The sequence below is a fragment of the Penicillium antarcticum genome, assembly GCF_028974205.1.
Source record: "Penicillium antarcticum strain IBT 31339 chromosome Unknown utg000003l_segment0_segment0, whole genome shotgun sequence".
Classification (NCBI taxonomy): domain Eukaryota; kingdom Fungi; phylum Ascomycota; class Eurotiomycetes; order Eurotiales; family Aspergillaceae; genus Penicillium; species Penicillium antarcticum.
This window is the reverse complement of record NW_026695301.1, coordinates 1,969,293-1,987,920: the sequence shown is the minus strand read 5'-3', so window position 1 is coordinate 1,987,920 and position 18,628 is coordinate 1,969,293. Positions and strand designations below refer to the sequence as shown.

The 18,628-nt window shown below is 49.8% G+C and overlaps 7 protein-coding genes across 7 annotated transcripts; 3 read left to right on the top strand and 4 right to left on the bottom strand.

Annotated features, from left to right (window-relative positions):
- Window positions 1-126: 126 nt before the first annotated feature.
- N7508_003461 (uncharacterized protein) lies at window positions 127-5,188 on the bottom strand (the record flags this gene model as incomplete). The annotated part of the gene is made up of 5 exons (XM_058461527.1): window positions 127-3,431; window positions 3,481-4,265; window positions 4,322-4,630; window positions 4,677-4,800; window positions 4,858-5,188. The coding sequence occupies 5 exons, from the start codon at window positions 5,186-5,188 to the stop codon at window positions 127-129; spliced, it is 4,854 nt and encodes a 1,617-aa protein (XP_058322104.1).
- Window positions 5,189-7,279: 2,091 nt separating this feature from the next.
- N7508_003460 (FAD-dependent oxidoreductase) lies at window positions 7,280-8,479 on the top strand (the record flags this gene model as incomplete). Its single annotated transcript, XM_058461526.1, has 3 exons — window positions 7,280-7,308; window positions 7,401-7,987; window positions 8,049-8,479. The coding sequence occupies 3 exons, from the start codon at window positions 7,280-7,282 to the stop codon at window positions 8,477-8,479; spliced, it is 1,047 nt and encodes a 348-aa protein (XP_058322103.1).
- A 517-nt stretch (window positions 8,480-8,996) lies between these two features.
- N7508_003459 (translation machinery-associated protein TMA46) lies at window positions 8,997-10,340 on the bottom strand (the record flags this gene model as incomplete). Its single annotated transcript, XM_058461525.1, has 4 exons — window positions 10,223-10,340; window positions 10,127-10,144; window positions 9,483-10,033; window positions 8,997-9,426 (listed from the first exon to the last, which is right to left on the bottom strand). Exons 1-4 carry the CDS (start codon window positions 10,280-10,282, stop codon window positions 8,997-8,999), a joined length of 1,059 nt encoding a protein of 352 aa, XP_058322102.1. The 5' UTR covers window positions 10,283-10,340.
- A 1,583-nt stretch (window positions 10,341-11,923) lies between these two features.
- On the bottom strand, window positions 11,924-12,861 carry wos2 (Hsp90 cochaperone SBA1; the record flags this gene model as incomplete). Its single annotated transcript, XM_058461524.1, has 4 exons — window positions 11,924-11,983; window positions 12,035-12,283; window positions 12,335-12,660; window positions 12,837-12,861. 4 exons carry the CDS (start codon window positions 12,859-12,861, stop codon window positions 11,924-11,926), a joined length of 660 nt encoding a protein of 219 aa, XP_058322101.1.
- A 532-nt stretch (window positions 12,862-13,393) lies between these two features.
- Window positions 13,394-14,157, top strand: N7508_003457 (ESCRT-III subunit protein VPS24; the record flags this gene model as incomplete). Its single annotated transcript, XM_058461523.1, has 2 exons — window positions 13,394-13,441; window positions 13,507-14,157. The coding sequence occupies 2 exons, from the start codon at window positions 13,394-13,396 to the stop codon at window positions 14,155-14,157; spliced, it is 699 nt and encodes a 232-aa protein (XP_058322100.1).
- Window positions 14,158-14,712: 555 nt separating this feature from the next.
- On the top strand, window positions 14,713-16,665 carry N7508_003456 (putative RNA annealing protein Yra1; the record flags this gene model as incomplete). The annotated part of the gene is made up of 5 exons (XM_058461522.1): window positions 14,713-14,919; window positions 14,975-15,004; window positions 16,035-16,199; window positions 16,254-16,324; window positions 16,374-16,665. 5 exons carry the CDS (start codon window positions 14,713-14,715, stop codon window positions 16,663-16,665), a joined length of 765 nt encoding a protein of 254 aa, XP_058322099.1.
- A 457-nt stretch (window positions 16,666-17,122) lies between these two features.
- N7508_003455 (EF-hand superfamily Ca2+-modulated protein) lies at window positions 17,123-17,890 on the bottom strand (the record flags this gene model as incomplete). The annotated part of the gene is made up of 3 exons (XM_058461521.1): window positions 17,123-17,489; window positions 17,628-17,833; window positions 17,888-17,890. The coding sequence occupies 3 exons, from the start codon at window positions 17,888-17,890 to the stop codon at window positions 17,123-17,125; spliced, it is 576 nt and encodes a 191-aa protein (XP_058322098.1).
- Between the last annotated feature and the right edge of the window lie 738 nt (window positions 17,891-18,628).

The window sequence follows — 18,628 nt, the reverse complement described above, 5'->3', positions numbered from 1 at the left end:
AGTTCAAGCAGGCAATAAAAAACATGATGCGTGATGCGTTGAAAGCCAGGACGTTACAAAATCATAAATAAAGCAAAATGCAAAGACAACCAAGAAAAGATAGATCAAATGGGAGAGAAGAGAAACTTAGACGAAGTTCTGACCAGGCGAGACATAGCTCTGACTCGGAAGAACATAATTCTGATTTGAGGCCACACCATGCGCATGCGAGTGTGCACTTTCGTACGGCATCTCCGGCTCGGCAGCCTGCGACCAAGGCTCGACACTGCGACTGGCGGTACTGCGCATGCGAGTCAAGCTCCTTAACTTGTTGGTGAAGCTTTCGTTGGAACTTCTGTTCCGGCGATGATCAAAGGACATTCGCCGATTCCCAGATTGGGGACCAACGCTCTGCGCGTGGACGTTGAAAGCCGGGGCAGCTGTCATAGCGCGCGGAAGGAGACGACCAAGGTCTTCGTTGTTATCAATGGCAATATCAATTGTGGCAGAAGATTCACGCGGAGAGACGGGGTCTGCCGTCACTGGGAATGGAGATGGTGGGGGTGGTGTATTGAGATGCTGTAACTCTGGGAGGATTGGTGGTGGTGGTGGTGGAGGCGGGATGTTGTCGTAGTTGACTAAAGGTCCTCGTTGCATCGCCTGCTCGATTGTCTCTTCAATGCTTACGGCCAGGTTAGGGGAGGTGCCTGAGATGTAGCCACCTGAGCTGGTACGACGATGACCTGTCTGACGGCTTCGGCTGCTCGATCTACTTCTTGGTAGAGCGGGGTTGAAGCGAGGATGCATAGGGAGGTCGTTGGGCATCGGTGCTGTGCCGTTGAACTGGCCTTCTGGGACTGGAACGGACATTGATCGGCCGATTCTTTCGGCATCGCCTTGGTACCTGGCACTGCTTAGGAAAAGGCTGGTGTCCGAAGGAATGGCTGGCACTGAAGGAGGTCGTTCTTCGTCTTGTCCACTTCCTCCGTACTTGGGATGGCGCATAGCTCGCGGAGTTGCTGGAAGCCCTACTGGCATGCCAGAGCGTGAAGAATTGGAATCCGAGCTACTTGGGTATTCGGGAGATGCCTTGCTCTGCATCACTTTGTTTCGAGATGGAGCTCGTGGGAAGTACGAGTTACCACCAGAAAACGGAGGAGGGCTTTCGATGGGACTTCTGACGCTTTGCAGCTCACCCGGGAAAGGAATGTTTGGTGCCGATGGGTTTCGTGCAAGAGATAGTCTCCGGGCCTCTAATTCAGCAGCTGCGAACTCTCTCCTCTTCCTCTCTGCCATACTGACAAATGGCGTTGTTGGGGATGCAATATCCTGGAATTCATTCGCAGTTGAGGTGGCTTGTCCATTGGAAAATGCGCTGAAAGGGGGCTCCTGGCTAAAGACCTTGCACGACAATAATTGCACAGGTTCGGATTCCTGAGCCCAGGGATCAGCCTTAGGTCCTGGCTGAATCTCAGAAAGACTTTGGGATGTCTTGTGTCTGGATTCTGGGGAAGCGTCTCTTCTGGCACTTGTAGCACTTGTGCCTCTTTCAGCACGGCGACGACTGGCACTACGATGACGAGACCGCAGCCTCTGCTGGTTACTCGCAACAAATTTCATCGGATCATCCGCACCATCGGTTTGAGAGGGCTCGTCTCCGGGGAAATACATGGGACGAGGAGAGGATGGTGACCGAGCGCTAGATCCTTGTCGATCATTGCTGCGGCCACGGTTTGAAGCCTCTCGCTTGTCTGCAATACGGCTTGCTGTATGTCGGCTTGATGATCTCTGGCGGGCTCTTGAGTCTGGTCGTCTGATCTTACTGGAACTCCTAGTACGTGACTTGGACTTTGGTTTGGTCGCAGCCTTTTCAGACTCGCCGGCGCCATAACGGGCCAATTCTTCAGGGGACATAGGCACAGGTGAAGAGGGGGAGCGTTTGGCAGGCTGGATATAGCGACGATCATTCCGTCCACGAGTATCTCTCGAAGCATCTCGTGATTGATGAACGCGTGAGCTCTGGCTAGCAGCATCGTCTGTGTTCCGTCTTCCACGTCCGGGTGTATGAGGACCACGGTATTTGCGTGCGTGGAAGTTCGCTTCGTCGAGGCTACTAATGTATTGATCAATACTGCGACCACTGACACTTGGACTTTTGGCGGAAGTGAAGCTATTTGCTGTCGAAGCCGTGCTCTTAGCGCTAGGAATCAGCTCTGCGTGTTCTTGGTGACTTCGTTCGCTGTCTAATAGCTCAATTTGAAGACCATCGGGTTTACGATCCCGAGAACCATTGCGGTGGTCATCGCTGGTGAGAGCTTCAAACACACCAGCTGCTGGAGATGGAAGGCCTTTGATAGTCGCAAATTTGTCCATTCCTTGCACGGCAGTCTGAGGGCTGGGTTTGAGAGAGTCATTGTTCGGGTCATATCTCGCAGATGGTAGAGTCAGAAGACCACTGTCGCTCTCCCTTTCATCTTGACTGTGCTCGTGACCACTCGTCTCGTTCTCTGAAGTAGATCCATACTCATTTTGACTGAAGGAACCAGATCGTGAGAATGAGGGAGGGTGTACATCAACTGGTGTCTCTCCAATTGAGGGCAAACGGCGTCGGTTGAAAGAAGGGGTATTAGTTCGAGATGTCATTGCATGACTGAGACTTTGGATATTGTTCAGCTTCCAAGATCCGAGACCACCAGGCGACAATGCGGAGTCTGGTACAGCAGATTCAGCAATTGGCGTGATCCCCGGTGCATTAGTTGGAGTACGATCATCAGACTTCAATCCAGGGAAGCGGAAGCGCTGATTTGGCTGCGCGTCAAAGGAAGTAATGAGCTTCAGCGCTGGAGTCTTCGGGGCAGATTTCCCGTTAGATGCGGACCTTGGTCGGATTGGCGGGGGCATCATGCTTGAGATATTGGCCTGTGATAGCTCAGGCGAAGCTAAGGGGGACTTTGCTCGGATCATTTCCGCAAAAGATGCGGCTTGCTGTGCGGACGGTGATGCCCATGGCTCCGATGGTTCCACGCCGGTACACATGAAGCATCGAATTGCAAGTTGCTGCTGAGAATGCGTGACAACGTGTTCTCCCCATCTACGAACAAGATATGATTGTCGCTGCCAGTCGGATGGCATAAGCAGACATGTCATCAGGATGGCCTCCATGAAGTGGTTCCGTGAAACATAGACTTCAATCGCATCATTACTGTCTCCGAGTCCAAGCAGAATAGCAGCTGAAGTATGCGTGTCTCCAGCTTCAAGCAGCTTCTGAACAAATGCCTGTCCAACTTTGTTCGCTTGGGCGTGACCAGTCATTTGGCTCAAAGCAAGAAGCATCCAGTCAGATGTTGTTGTCGGTCCTGGAGCAATCATTGAAGCCATTTGATCTGTATCGGTTTCACCTAGCCATTGTGCTAGAAGAATGGCACTCTGGCTTCCCAAAGCGTGGCGGCTCACTATAGACGAATTAGCATTCCCACTTTCATATGAAGCATATCAACTTACGCTCGTCCCTGATCAAATCTTCAATGTCACCATCCCAGCCAAACACCACACTCAACATCTGCTGTCGTAAACCATCAGAAGTCAAATTTGGATCATCAAGAGGCGGCTGTTGCTTGTAAGGCACATCATTGAGTCGAGCACGAGTGAAAGGAAACAAATCAACGATATTTTTCTCGGCTGGACTTAGATGGACCTCATTCCGCAACCGCGAAGCCGCCCTTGAACTTCTCACAGACGACATCGAAACAGAAGATGGATACGCGAATGAAACAGCAGACGCAGAAGGCTGTGGTGTATCACCCCCAGCCGATGTCAATGAGAAAGTAGTGGCGCTCTGACCAGATCGACTAGGCGGCGAAAAAGGCTTTGTATTATACTTCGAAGATGACGCCTTAGAGCTGACCGATTCCGTCCTACTTTGAGAAGAAGTAGGGCTGGTTAGATCCGCTCGTTGCCTGATACTTTCAATCCCACTTGCATCGAATGGTGTTCGTCGGACGGCACTTGTTGGTTCGCGGATATCAGGAGGGTCCTGCAGGTGGCGTGGTGACATTGTTCTTGATCTGCTATTCTCTGATGCGCCAGATCTAGATCCGACTGGAAGGTGCTGCACGTTTGCAACCATTGCTGGATTTTCCAAATCATACTGCTGTACTGAGTTCTGAGGACCGAGTGTGAAAAGGGTTGCGGTAGGGCCGTAGTTTGCAAGTCCTCGGACGCCGTCGATCGTGGGAATTGGGTCGTAAGTAACATGTTTCGTTCGGACGTCCCAAGACCATGTTTCTCTTATATCGAATGTTAGTAACTTATGGATAACTTCAAATAGAGCAGGGCTACCCACCCTTCCAGATATTGAACTAGTCTTCCATTCTTCGACCATCCCATCCACTTAGGGTCAGCAGGGCTTGAATCTGATCGTTTGAGTACCCGAATAACTCGGGGTGACTCTTTTCCTGGTGGCTTTGCCACGCTCCAAACTCTAAGATCGCCATTGGAAGATTGGGTTGCCAGCATATCCGACTTTTGCTTCGAAGAAGATGCATGCCATGCGAGGGATATAATTGGAGACGGCCCTCGGGATGTAGTCAGAGTGTGAAGAATGGTAAATTGAGGAAGAAGAGTTGCGATCAAAATCGATCCGTTTTGATACCTAAACTAGTTAGCATAATAATACCACGCAATTGCAATCGACATACCCAATTGCATGGGTCCGACAATCCGTAGCGGGAGCCATGGCAGTAATCGGATCAAATATCGTGCGCGCAGAGATATGCTCTTGTGTCGGAGGTTCAAATAAAATAACTTCACCTTTCCCATTTCCTGTACTTCCGGTAAGCAAGTAAGTTCCACCAACCCATAAAAAGATATATAGCTCACCGAATGCGACATTGCCATTACGCATCCATGCAGCCACTCGCAAATGCTCAAACGAAGCAAACCGGGCAATTTCGGTCCCTGTGAAAATATCCCAAACAATCGCTGTCTGCCCTACATCGTAACTGACCACCAATCTCCCCGCACCCCGCTCGCTGACATTATCCACCGATATAAATTCAATATTTTCCTGGTGACTCTGGAAGCGGCGCTCAATCGCTAATGTGTCATGGTGCAGGCATAGGATTGTCGAACCCTGGGCATAAAGAAATAGCGACGCTGTGGAAGCGCAAGCCTCGAACCGAGGCGAGGCAGGCTGCGGCGGAGGAGCCATTGCTTTGACGGTCCTCGAGGGTCGCGATTCTGTCACCAAGGTCCTGTTCCATGTCAATTCAACCATTTTTTCGAAACATGTAGTAAATGGGGAGATTCAAGTATAAATAAATGGTTTCAAGGTCACCAGGCCTTCAATCCCCAAGTTGACAAAAGTCCCGGGTATGATAGACCTACCGAATGCAGGAAATAAGAAATAAAAAATAGAACCAAATTCACTGACCTGATCAGCTTATACCAGGTCGGTTTCTAATCGGTCACGACCTTGAGACCGGTCAAGGGAAAAGAAAGAGAACTTCAGGGTAGTGCAAAGCACATCTGGATTGCTCGGGAAACGGGAGGAATAAGCGCCTTCACGAGGGAAAGTGGGTAAAACGTGCTATCTTGAGGATCGAAGATCTGGGCCCTAATAAGGAAAAGGTCGGGGAGAGAGGAAGGGCTAAAAAGAGGTATGGCCGTTGCAGAACAGGGGGGGGAGTGAAATAAAGATAATATCAGTGACACTCAGAATAAAATAACTCGCTTGCACGTTCATCACATAGATTAACGTGATGGAGGGACTTAAGTTTGTGACAGGCCGGTGTGGAGAGGAAAAGAACCAGGGTTGAGTGTGTCTATATGCGATTATACATATAAGCAGGCGCCACTGCCCGTGGATCCAGGAGAGAAAGGCGCATGCGTACGACAGGGAAGAAAAGGCTGTGCATTTGCAGGGCAAAGGAAAAGAGGGGAGTTTAGTCCATCAGAAGGGAATCAATAGTCGTTGGCGCTGGGGTATTCTGCTCGGCGCTTCATTTCCTGACTGACCATACATTTGTCTCGTCCTAAGATAATGGAGAACCCGTTAGCCGCATCCTAAGATCGCCTCCAGTATTGAACATATTATTAGCGGAGACGGTGAGATCGAGCCTTTTCGGTGGCTGGGTTGAATGGCTCTGGTGCTGCGTGAGTGCACCAACGAGCATGCAGAAACGGCAGAAGGTCAGAGTTAGCCTGTTTAGATCGATGCAGAAGGGTCCCCCGAATCACAGCCTGGTATCAGCGTTATCATAGTGGGTCTCTTGAAGAAAGTGACCCTTGTCTTCTGCATAAATATATCACCAAATACTCTATAGTTCTACTGTCTACAGTAGTCTTCTTTCATTTCCCCTGAAACTTGGAGATCATTTCCCCTGCAAGAAACCGACTCACATATGAACAAGATCCAAATTGTGATTTCTGAGACAGATGTGATTGGGATCCGTGCAGTTGTTGTCAAGCTGCAGCTCCATCACTTCGGCCGCCAATCACCGTCCATCACCGTTGATCCCCTCGGCGCCTACACCACACCACTCAACCAATGTCTGCACGTATGCTGCCTGTCCCCTATTGTCTGTTTATTTTACTGCCTTGGATTTGTCTCGAATTATAGCCCCTTTTTAAACTCTGGAAGAAGGCCACGAGTTTCATCTGCGAACTAGTGTTTCCGATGCCTAACGACGATCTCGAGGCTTCTTTCCACACTCCGGTGTTATGTGATGTGACTTCTGTCTAGCTGCTGCAGAGTTGGATTTGTGTCGCTGCAACCAGAGCACATATGTCAGTTCTGGAGCTTGGGCCCCTTGTGATAGCATCGGGGACAGGCACGGCAGGGTTGCCAATCGGACCAGGCAAAGAGATTATTATTGGGGTGAGAATATCCAATATACATATCTCACTACATATCAACTATCTTAACATGTTGAGTATGGCACGCAATATGCAAATTCACTTCGAAAGTTGAACTGTATAATACCGTACTGTTATATTAGAAAGCCAGGATGTCCTGAACCAACGTTGGGAATCGGAACATATTTAATAGGTCAATATATAATGTCAATTCTAGAAGAATGGATGGAGAGAGCGCTTATATCAGTCACATTTATTCCTCATATCCCAAGTCCGCATTGTCTTCGTATCATCTGATCGCGGGGCTTATCTTCCCCGGATTACTGACTCACGGGAACTCACCTGCTCCAACTCTCCATAGTGCACAAACCTCAACTACGCTCTATAAGCCCGCGCTATACCACACGAACCTCGACCTCGACCACGACCCGGTAACAACTTCAAAATGCCCAATGAAACAATCGTGGTAATCGGGTGAGCACCCCCACGCCGACCACCCCAAAAGACAACGACAAAACCACCAACGAGAAGAACAATACCAGCTGACGTCTCCAACACACAAATAGAGCAGGCGTAATCGGCCTTACATCTGCCCTACGCATCCAACAATCCCTGTCACCCTCACAATCAATCCTCCTCGTTGCCCGTGATTTCCCATCAGACACTTCAGTCAATTACGCCTCTCCATGGGCTGGAGCGCACTATCGTCCAGTCCCAGGCTCAACACCACAGGCATTGCGCGAAGCAAACCAAGCGAAGCGCACTTATGAGTACATGAAGCGCGTTGCGGTCGATGAGCCTGGGTCTGGTGTTTCTTTCGTCCGCGGCGTTGAGCATCTCGAGGCGCCGCCGGCAGAATATTTAGATGCGCAGAGTGTGAGGAATGTCTATTCGCATCTTGATGGGTTCCGGGCATTGCGGATGGGGGAGGTTCCTGCTGGTGTTGTTTGGGGCGTCGAGTATGGGACTTATGTGGTTAATTCGCCTGTTTATTGTGCGCATTTGCTGCGGAGGTTTGTTCTTGGGGGTGGGGAGGTGAGGAGGTTTGACCTTGAGAATTTGATGGAGGCGTTTAGTTTGGCGAAGGGTGTTAGGACTGTGGTCAATTGTTCTGGGGTTGGGATTGGGGACCCTAAGGCATTTATTATTCGAGGTTTGTCGTGTATTGGAACCGGCTGTGTTTCTATTCATTTGGTGCTGACTTCTATTGCTAGGACAAACTTGTCTTGTTCGGAACCCTGTGTCTGAGACTATTACTCGTCAGAATACGGATGGGTCTTGGTCCTTCTGTATCCCGCGTCCTCTTGATGGTGGGACGATTATCGGGGGCACGAAGGAACCTCATAACTGGGACCCGAATCCTTCGCTGGAGACCAGGGAGCTTCTGCTTGCTAATGCGACTAAATGGTTCCCATTCAATCCAGAGAGTGGGGGCAAGTTTGATGTCATTCGTGACGTTGTTGGCCGGAGACCTGCTCGAGAGGGGGGGATGCGCATTGAAGTTGAAGAGATCGCAGATGACCGATATATGGTCCATGGATATGGTGCCGGTGGTCGTGGGTTTGAGCTCTCCCGTGGAGTCGCAGAAGATATCGCAGGATTGATGCTCGGGAAGGGGCTGCTTCAGCCAAAGGCTTCTCTGTAGACTATTGTTTAACATTTGTAAAGATTGCACATAATGGTCAAGTATGACAATAAACTTATGCCCGTGGGCAACTACATCAGTTACCGAAAAAATGAGCAGAGCAGCGGGATATTTCAGGATAGAGAAGTATCAGGTTCATTGAGAACGAACGAACTTTTTGCTACCGAGAAAATAACAAGGTGCTATCAAAAGGTATATCGGCCGTATAATCTTCCATCACATCAGACACAGGACCTAAAGCCCGTGCCCGTGTGGCCAGTCAGCCTTGCCCTTTTCCTCTGCGCATGACATTTGTAGTACACACGTTGAGAGGTTGAAAGAACAAGGCAACCAACCGGGTCCTCAGTGATGGGCGAGGTAGCATACAAAGCAAGCAATTAGGGCAAGCAAATGTAGCGATCACTCGGCATCGTGATCCAACTCCACGACAACCAAGAAACCGGGATGTATCTGGATCTTGTCCACAGAAGGATCCTGAAGGGCCCACGAATCTTGTCTCGTGAGAAGGAGAAGGGGCTCAGCCCGCAGCTTCCGGTACGACCTCTGGCGCAGCCAAAGGTACTTCCGTCCCGTGCAACTTGGCAAGACGTTCCTCTTCCTTCTGTTCGCGTAGTTTCTCGGTCTCTCTCCGCAGGACTGACAAGTTCCAAGTGCCATCCTCGTCCTCGCCCTCCTCGGGTTCGCTGTCTTCCTCGGCCCAGTTGCCGCTTTCGAAGAGCGTACGACCGGTAGCATCCTTGGCCTGCTGTGCTTGGAACTCGGCAGCCTTCTTGTCCAAACGCTGCTTTTTCCATTGGGCGAAGGTTTCGGGGTTGACTGGTGTCAATGTGCCGGTCAACTTGTGACGCTCCGAGTCCAGCCAATCCTCGAGAGTGAGTGTGTTCAGTGGTGATTTGTCCTTGAGGGCCTTTTCGGCGGCTCTCTGCTCCTTGGTCTTCAGGATAAATCTGTTCAAACTGTTAGTATCGCGCACAAAATTGACAGTGCTCGTATCAGAACATACCCTGGCGGCAAGCTGTGCTTGTACATGCATTTGTTTCCTCCGTTCGGGCAAGTCCAGAACCAACCATACTTCTGGTTCTCGACAGCCTCAATGAAGAACTTGCAGACCTTTTCGGTCGTTGTGCGAGGGTTTCCATGCTTGCTGAGAACGACGCTTCGTAGCTTCTCCTCGTCCCAGTCGTCCATGGTATCCTTCTGCTTCTTCTCTTCCTCAACGGCCTTCTCATCACGCGAGTCGGTGTACAGATCCTTCTTGGCTGCCTTACGCTCCACATTGGGGTCGTGAGAGAACTTGCACTTGCGGCCCTTCTCACAGTGACCCTGCTTGTAGTAGACACAAAGAACGGTCTTCGGGTCAACACCGAAGGGAACCTTCTGAACCTGCACGGGCTTGAACAGCTCGAGGGCATCCTTCTTTGCTTGCTCGGCGGCCTTCTTCTCAGCCTCACGCTGGGCCTGAGCAGCAGCTTTCTTCTTCTCGTCGGCGTTCTTGTTGCTTGCAGCTTGTGCTTGCAACTGTTGCATCTGTTTCTTCACGGCACCACCTTTTTTCTGTTTTCGACGTTAGTTCGGGTCATGGCGTAAACGGAGTTGTCGCTGTTCGGTACGGCAGTCGAGCAGTCGAGCAGGGGGCTTTCAACACACGTTTTTCATTCCAAAGGTCTGTTTTCGGTCGAGTCAGCGATCGCGAGTTCTAAAAATTAAATAAATCGCTAATTCAGGAGCAGCCAAAGCACGCACCTTGTCCTCAACGGTCGCCTTCTTCTTCTTGGGCTGGTTGTCTGTCTTTTTGGGAGGCATGATGGCGGTTGTGCGGAAGTGACGTCGCTAATTCAAGGGTGAAAATCTGTAAAATGCGCCTGTCCAAAGTGCGCGACCGGAATTATACAGATAAAGAGGAGCTAATGCAACCCAATGAATGACGGGCTCTGAAAAGACGGTGTAATCGTAAACGCTGAAGGCAAAGAGTGCCAGAGGTTGCAGAATGAAGGTCGGACTGTGTGGCGCTGGACTGAGAATCTGCGATCGGCATCTCTGTATCCTATTATGGAAGGTGGGGATGATGTGTCATTCACGCCTGAGGCATCAATTCAGGTCACGTTTCGATGATGTTCTATACCAATTATCTCGACATTACTTACTTTCTTTTGGTTCGTACTACATGTTGCTGCTTTTTAGACTTGAATAATCTCTTGAGCTGGGGTATTTTTATCATGTATCATGCGTGGAGGCTCCCATTTCATATCTTTGAGACCAGATCCAACTATGTTTTAGTGCCCTATGACGTCTTCCGGTCATACAGCCCTTATATCTCGTCAAGAGCCAGGTTGCAAGACTAATGGACAAGTCTTGTACCGTCTGGTCAGATATTTGAAGTTCAAGTAATTGTAAACTGTACGAATCCTGCTGATTTTGTGAACTTGCGACTGTTAGGAGGATAACCGACGCTAGACACGAACAGATCTCCATCGATACTAATTCATTTCAGGGCTCCATGTCTTGAAAAGGTGATGGTAAAGAGGTCATGAGAGCATGCAGATAATTGAGGGTATAGCGGCAATCCACTACGGTGAATATAGTGTGTCATATACCCTGGACCAACAATGTATTTTCGTCCCCAGCATATCAATTAGGGAAAACTCCACAAAATCTTCTTGAATAACCAAAGCCAAGACGTTCTATGCTTGACATTATACTAACGCACATTAGAGTTGTTTCGCTCCAGCCTCCCAATTCGCCATCCTATGAAATGGCATGAAATGGAAGCACTACGCAGATTGAAGGTGATCGAGTATTTGCCATGACATCCCATTTCTCCCGAGTTTGGAATACAGTCAAATGATGAAAAAGATTTACTGATAGAACATGTTAGTTCCGCCGTTTTAGTTGTCGACATGACCTGTGCACAGTTTTCAAAATACATGTACGTAGCATGGTGATATCAAAACTTGACCTTTCAAGTCATACTCAATTTGTGTCTGAAATTCTCCATATTTTGAACTGTTGAAATTTAAGGGCCGTGTCCGTGGCGTCTTAGCTTGAACTAAGCTCTTAATAGAACGCACATAGGGCAAAGGCGATGCAAATTCAGACCCACGGATGGTCAACTACTGTAAAGTGGTACGTCATATCTTAATTTCCACCTCTGCGTTAAGACGTTTGTAGGATCGGGAATGTTTGTTTGTAGACTTAGGCACTAAGATAATTCCTACGCAAGAAATAGCCATAACCGCGCTGCATCAATCATTGGGATGTTTGACATGAGATAGATCTACTGTATAAAATCGGATATCCAACTGGAAGGCCAAGATGGCCCCACAGTCAGTGATTCAAAGTCCCTAGCAAATCCATCTCCAGCATATCATCCTGTGGGCGTACTAAAGCACCTTAATTTTTCGTTTCTGGTCGTAATGGAATTCACAGAAAGCAATTATCGTGGATTTAAGAAACCTCCTGGATCTTGGCAGACTTCTCGGCGTCCTCGAGCTCAGGGAGCTCGTCCTGTGGTTGTGTTAGCTTCGATCAAAAACCCTGTATCAGGGCGGAACTTACGTCGTCCTCCTCGCCTTCAGCGCCGGCAGCACCGCCAGCCATACCCTGGAGGGCGCTCAGATCGGGCATACCGCCGCCCATGCCGCCCATGCCGCCCATACCGGGCATACCGCCAAGCTTGGAGAAGTCGATGTTGCCAAGGCCACCACCGGCACCGGCACCAGGGCCACCATCCTCACCACCAAAGCCACCGAAGTTGTTCGCGTAGTCATCTTCGCCAGCCTCATCCTGCTCATCCTCATCCACCCACTGGAACTAGTTAGCTGGTAATCTATAATTAGAACAGGCAGACAATCATACCTTGTCGAAGTCAGTCTTAAGGAAGTGCATCTTCTGCTTGCTCTCGAGCAGACGGGGCCAGAACTCAAGCTTGAGCTCCTTTTTGCGCAGGACAAGCTCGACATCACGGTCGGTGTGGTTGACCTTGCTGTTCTCGGGGTCGATCTCGGCAAAGAGGTCGAGGGAGACGCTGTATGTTACGCCCTTCCTGGAGGGGCCCTTGAAAGTAACATTCTTCTCGGTGATGCTGAGGCTGGCATCGGCCTTGGGAACATCGGGGGTCTTGATGTTGACGTAGAGGTAGTTACGCTCAGGCTCCGAGTCGGAGGAACGCTGAGCCCATGTAACTAAAGATCAGGTATTGCATGTCAGTCCATCTGATCCACAATTAAACATTTTGAAACGTTTCATCCGTGAAGCTTCAGAGGACTCCTGAAGAAAAGATAACGTCATAGGATATTTCATGCAAAATGTGCAAGTCCATGTCTGAGCGGAGCGGGGAAGTTGAGCAGTCACAACGTACCTTCGGGAGTCAAGGTCTGGGACATTTTGAATAGAGAATATAGATAGCGGTGAAGAAGGGATGGAGATTGAAGAAGATTGAGGTGTTTTGTATCAGAGAGAGATGTGGAAGGATGATACTACATTGAGCTCAAGCGCGCAGTGCCCCATCCTACATAGAAAGTACTGGAACTGACGTTTGTCTCGTTTGTGTCTCGTTGCCTGAGGCATTAAGCCCCTCATGATGATTATGTCAGAACTGATTCAGCCGTTTCCTGGCCCGCTCCCGGCCACGAGTTGCCTCCGAGGTCAACTAATGATCAGAACAGAGGGTCTTACGGGCAATCTTGATCTCTGAGAAAGGTCCTAGTTTCTTTTATATCGCGATTATAATACGACTCATCTCGCAAACCGCATACGAACCTGCCTGTGCCCGCCTATCTCTGGACGATGCACCGAGCCTGAGCCTTATCGCTGATTATAACTATTGCGATCACAGTGTACGATTGAACTTTCCACTCACTCGACCTTGAAAGTATTGTCGCCAATTACAAACTTTTTCACTACAATTCTGCGATCATGGAGAGTCTCAAGGCAGTATTCTTTGGGCCTGACCCGCAAGCCCAGGTAAGCACGTGAAATGGCCGGTCTATACCACGAATAGATCACTGACGCACAGCTTGTACTCTTAGATGAGGAAATGCAACGCTTTAATAAGATCTAATACACGCCAACTTGACCGCGATCTAACCCGGCTGAAAACTGCCGATAGCCAGACTCGCCAGCACATCGTCAACGCCTCCAAACGGGCTCAACGAAATCCCTCTCAAGCCACGCAGGCCACCCGCGACACCAAAACCTTTGCGAGGGAGCTGGTGCGAATTCGTAAACAAACCGCTCGGTTGCATACCAGCCGCGCTCAACTACAGAGTGTTGGGATGCAAGTCAACGAGGCCTTCTCCGCGCGCAAAATTCAAGGCAGTCTTCAAAAGTCGACTGGAATTATGAAAGATGTCAACACACTTGTCCGGTTACCGCAGCTATCTGCTACGATGCACCAGCTGTCTTCGGAGCTAGTCAGAGCAGGCATTATTGAAGAGATGGTCGATGATGCCATCACCGACCCCGCAATGTTTGAAGAGGAGGAAGAGGAAGCAGACTCAGAGATTGATAAGATCTTGCAAGAAGTTCTACAGGGAAAGCTTTCCCAGGCAGAGCCCGTCACAGCACCCCCTTTGGACAAGGTCTCCGAGCCGGAATCCCCACAGGCCGAGGAAGAATTCGAGGATCAAGAAGCTACCCTCGAGCAAATGCGAGGCCGTTTGGAGGCTCTCAGAAGCTAGTTTTGTTTATGACCTCAGCGTGTTGCCTTTGCTTTCTTACTTTGGTTTATTGCTGGCGTTGATTGCATTGCCGTTCCATAATCTGCTTTCCAAGGCTGGACCTACACATAATGGATTGATCATTCCACTGGATAGAAGTCATAAAGAAGCTACCAACAATGTCTTGCAACGTTTCACCTGAAATCAAATATAGTCGCGTCAAGAAACCTAACCATGCAGTGCTGGGGGCTGAAGTGGCGAATGAGATTCTGCCGTTGCTGCCCGCCGTAAATGCAGGCAAGATCATTTGCCGCCCAATGAGGCTTAGTGCGCCCGACCTGACACTGCCTCCCTCTCCCTTCCCTCCTCATCCTTCGATTTCCATTCTCCCCATCTATCCTTCCCCTCCTGAAAGAAGTCCTTTCAGATACAAATCGCATCTTTCCGCATCTTCTCATCAAATATTGAGAAGTTTTAATTTCTGCTTTCTTTGAACGTGACTTCAGCAAGTCGCATAGACAGCAGTCGCGCGTGATCTCCGTTGCAAATCGCCAGCTTCACTCTACCATCGCAAGCATGTCTGCCAACCTCGACAAGTCTCTTGACGATCTCGTCAGCGGCCGTCGCCAAAACGTTCGCAACACTCGCCGCCACTCTGGTGGCCGCCGCGCCGCCACCAAGCCTGCTGTCGGAGGCGTGAAGAAGTCTACCAAGGCTGCCCCCAAGCCTGCTCACCCTACTCCGACTGTTCAAGCTTCCAGCAAGATCCTTGTTAGTGGATTGGTACGTTCTGAATATGTGCCCCTGGAGTTTGCCGATCGATTACTAACCTTCTCAGCCTGCCGATGTTTCTGAGGCCAATATCAAGGTATGTTGATCTAGAGGCCTTCACTTTGGCTTTCATCGCCATCTCTGTTTTCGAGAAAATCGCGGCGCAAACGAACTCGACTCGCCTATCGACTTCTCGTCATATTCTTTTTCCGCACATCGCTGGATCTTCCTCGATGATCACGGCACAGACAGTCTGCTCCTTCCCAAATACCTCAGCCAATTTGGTTGCTGGCGCTTTACGAGGCCGGAAGTTGAGCTCTGTCGCAGTACGGTGAAAAGATGCACTTGGCAGGCGATGGATCCAACACGGAATTCCGCTCCGCTTGCATTCTGAGTACTGTGCCGAGGATGTTACATGAGAAATAATCATCCTTTTTCTTTCCTTGTCCATAAATCTTATCTATTCCGCTCTGCGGACCAGAGGGGCATCAGCGAGCGCATCAGTGAAGCAGCGGGAAATCGGATCAGGGGGCAATCCTAAACCCTCACTTCTATGGTTCATGTGAAATATCTCTCGGTGAATAGCCTACTGCTCTATGGGGTGATTACCTGTCACAGTGGCTCTTCACAGTGGCTCTGAGGGCTTCAGCATCGTGATTTACATGACACGTCTGTCGGCTTCGCGAAGATGCATGGCAAGGGCAGTGGATCTCAAACCCATGGGCACAGTGGGCCGGCCTCACGTCGATGGTAGCGACGTGAGTCGATCTCCCTGCCGGTAGGATTGGCCGTATCCTCATCGAGGAATTACGGTACATGCCGGGACGTGAAATACACTTTGGATGGATGTCTGCACCAGTGGACTCGGTACCGCATGGCGGTTGGCAAGCCTGCCTTCCGGACGGAGGTCGGCGTTTCGTTACAGAAGATGGGAATGGTGCATTACACGTCTCGGGGATTGGGATGAAATGGACGGACAACTGCTGGTGCTCGCTGATGCTCTTTCGCTATTGGAACATTCGCCGTCTTCGTTTGCGCCGTCGCCATTGTTTTTTTCCGACACTCGAAAACACTTTACGTCACTCAACCTTACGCAAAAATACTGATCGTGTCTGTTTGCGCTTTAGGAATACTTCACCAAGTCCGCCGGCCCTGTTAAGCGGGTCATGCTCACCTACAACCAGAACGGCAGCAGTCGTGGTATCGCCACCATCATCTTCGGCAAGGCAGACACCGCTGCTAAGGCTGCCAAGGAACTCAACGGTCTCCTTGTTGATGGTCGTCCCATGAAGGTAAATATGAGTGCTACAGTTCCATATTGCAGTATGAACTAATTCGCCCAATAGATCGAGGTCGTTTATGATGCCTCTCATGCCCCTACCGCTCCCGCCGCGAAGCCTTTGACGGAGCGCATTGCGTAGGTTCACACCAATACTCGCCGTGAATTTTGACTAATTACCCCATAGTCAGAAGGCGCGCCCCAAGTCCGCCGCTGCCACCAAGACCAAGAACAACCAGACCAACAAGCAGGCCAATGAGGCTACCTCTGAGACCGCTAAGGGCAAGGGCGCTGGCCGCCGTCGTGGTCGCAACCCTGGCCGTGGAAAGCCCAAGACCGTTGAGGAGCTCGACGCTGATATGATGGATTACTTTGCTACCGATGCCCCTCCCGCCGAGAATGCCGCCCCAGCCAACACTGCTGCTGCTGCTCCCCAGGCCAACGGTGGAGATCTGGCCATGAACGACGAGATCTCGTAAGAGACTCAACCCCACTCTTACTTCCCTCGTCGCTGCTTCTGCACGATACTGGTTCGCGGATATTCCCGGGGGGGTTTTGATGGTTGATGCGCGGGTCATATCTTCTATTATCCTCCTTTCTTGCTTCTTTTCGACGGTTGTTTCTTTATTTTATTTTTCTCTTTGCTAGTACCGAGCTTAATTTTTTTTGACTATTACGCGGCAGCTGATGGAGGGAAGCATGTATCTACAATCACAATATGAAACATTCAAAATGTGCAATTGATCTTGCAGCATATACTTCGTACACCTTATTTGAGGCCGATTACTCTTAGTGCAGCTTCCCTCGCAATAGTCAAAAAATGAACCTCCCACTCCTATTGCTAAACGACAAAGCCAATATACAACGCCAACCCAAGCCCTATGTCCAAGAACCAATTGAAATCCCCCAATGCCCCAAAATGTATATCCCATTCATTCAAAACACACCAGCCCTAGTCATCACATCATGAAACTGCTCCAGAGTAACACCAGCACTCAATCCAGCACCTCCATTCCCCTCAAGAATCATATCCTTAAGCAAATCATCACCAACACTATCCTCCTTCAAGTCGCGCGCAATGCGCCGCAGATGCGACAAGGTAATTGGTCCGTCTGTGCCATGCGTAAACAACTGATAAGCATCATCTACCTCGGCAGCCATGGCATCTTCGTCGCGAGAACGTAGTTTAGCTGCTGCTATCGAGACAAATGGGCTGTAGGGTATGAAGCCGCAGGTGGTTGGATCGAGCGCGGAGAGTATTTCGGCAAGTTCGCTTGAGTCGCTGGGTGGGAGGCCGAGGGCTCTGTTTGGAGGCTTTTTTAGTGACATTCATGGCAGGGAGCAGTATATGACAAGCGTAGTGAAATGACGTGTTGTAAGATCGCATGCAGGAATCGAGAATCGGTGACGCGCGGAGTTGGAGTTGGAGAGAGCGACTCACACCAATGCCTTGCGCACATCTTCCCGTGGAATGACGCCCTCCTTCTCGTCGGGGAAGGCTTCGTTCGGGGCTGCGAATAGTTGGAAGACTTCTTTTATCTCGTTTTCTTCCTCTGCGCTGATGTTGTTCTCTTTCGCGAGCTTGGATGCGCGCCCGCGCTTTGGCAGTGCGGAGGTGTTGGCGGGTGCTCCGCGCTTCTTGGGGGGCTGTCGGAGTTGGTTATTTCGGATATGAATTCGGAGGATGGTCGTGCAACTTACCATCTCACTGGATTGTACGGTTCTTGTAGCTTTGGAGGTCAAAGTGTGTGCATGTCATGATGAGATTGGGATTTGGGGTGGAGTGGAGGTGGGAGGCGGGCTGCGATTGGAGGATGCTTGACCATGGACGATGGACTAAGTGTGAATCATGCCTGCACCGTCATCTTGTTATCGTAAATAAACCAGGCTATGGTGTGACGAAAGAGATTCTGTTTCTTTGCTTGAACAAGCATGCTTCCATGTCGTCGTATAACTGGATGTTTACTTCTTTGATATATCTCAGAAGTGTATATTTAGCATCAGATCGGCTATAGCACACCTTTACCAGACCACACCACGATCGGATGTAAAACATAAGGAATAGCATACTAACTGTCATTTCCATAGCCTGATAGCCAACATACAACAGACCTAGCTATTGGAGATACCCTCAGTATACTGTTATCCGATACCAAAGCCAATATCTGATACACTAGGCACATTGCTGCGAGAAAAGCAAGTCATATTCCAGAGACTTGTATAACTGATTCTCTCTAACATGATAGATCCTTCCGAGCACTATGGATTTTTTTCATAGCAATTGATTCCTGCTGGCTCTCGTCACGATCAACGCCTTAAGCAGCTGTGCCAACAAGTTTAGGGCTCCGCCGTCCTCTTTTGCGAAGATTTATTGTTAGACAAAGCCAAATGGATTTGAATGCAAGCCGACCTACATAGCTCCGACATCGAGCATTCAAATGT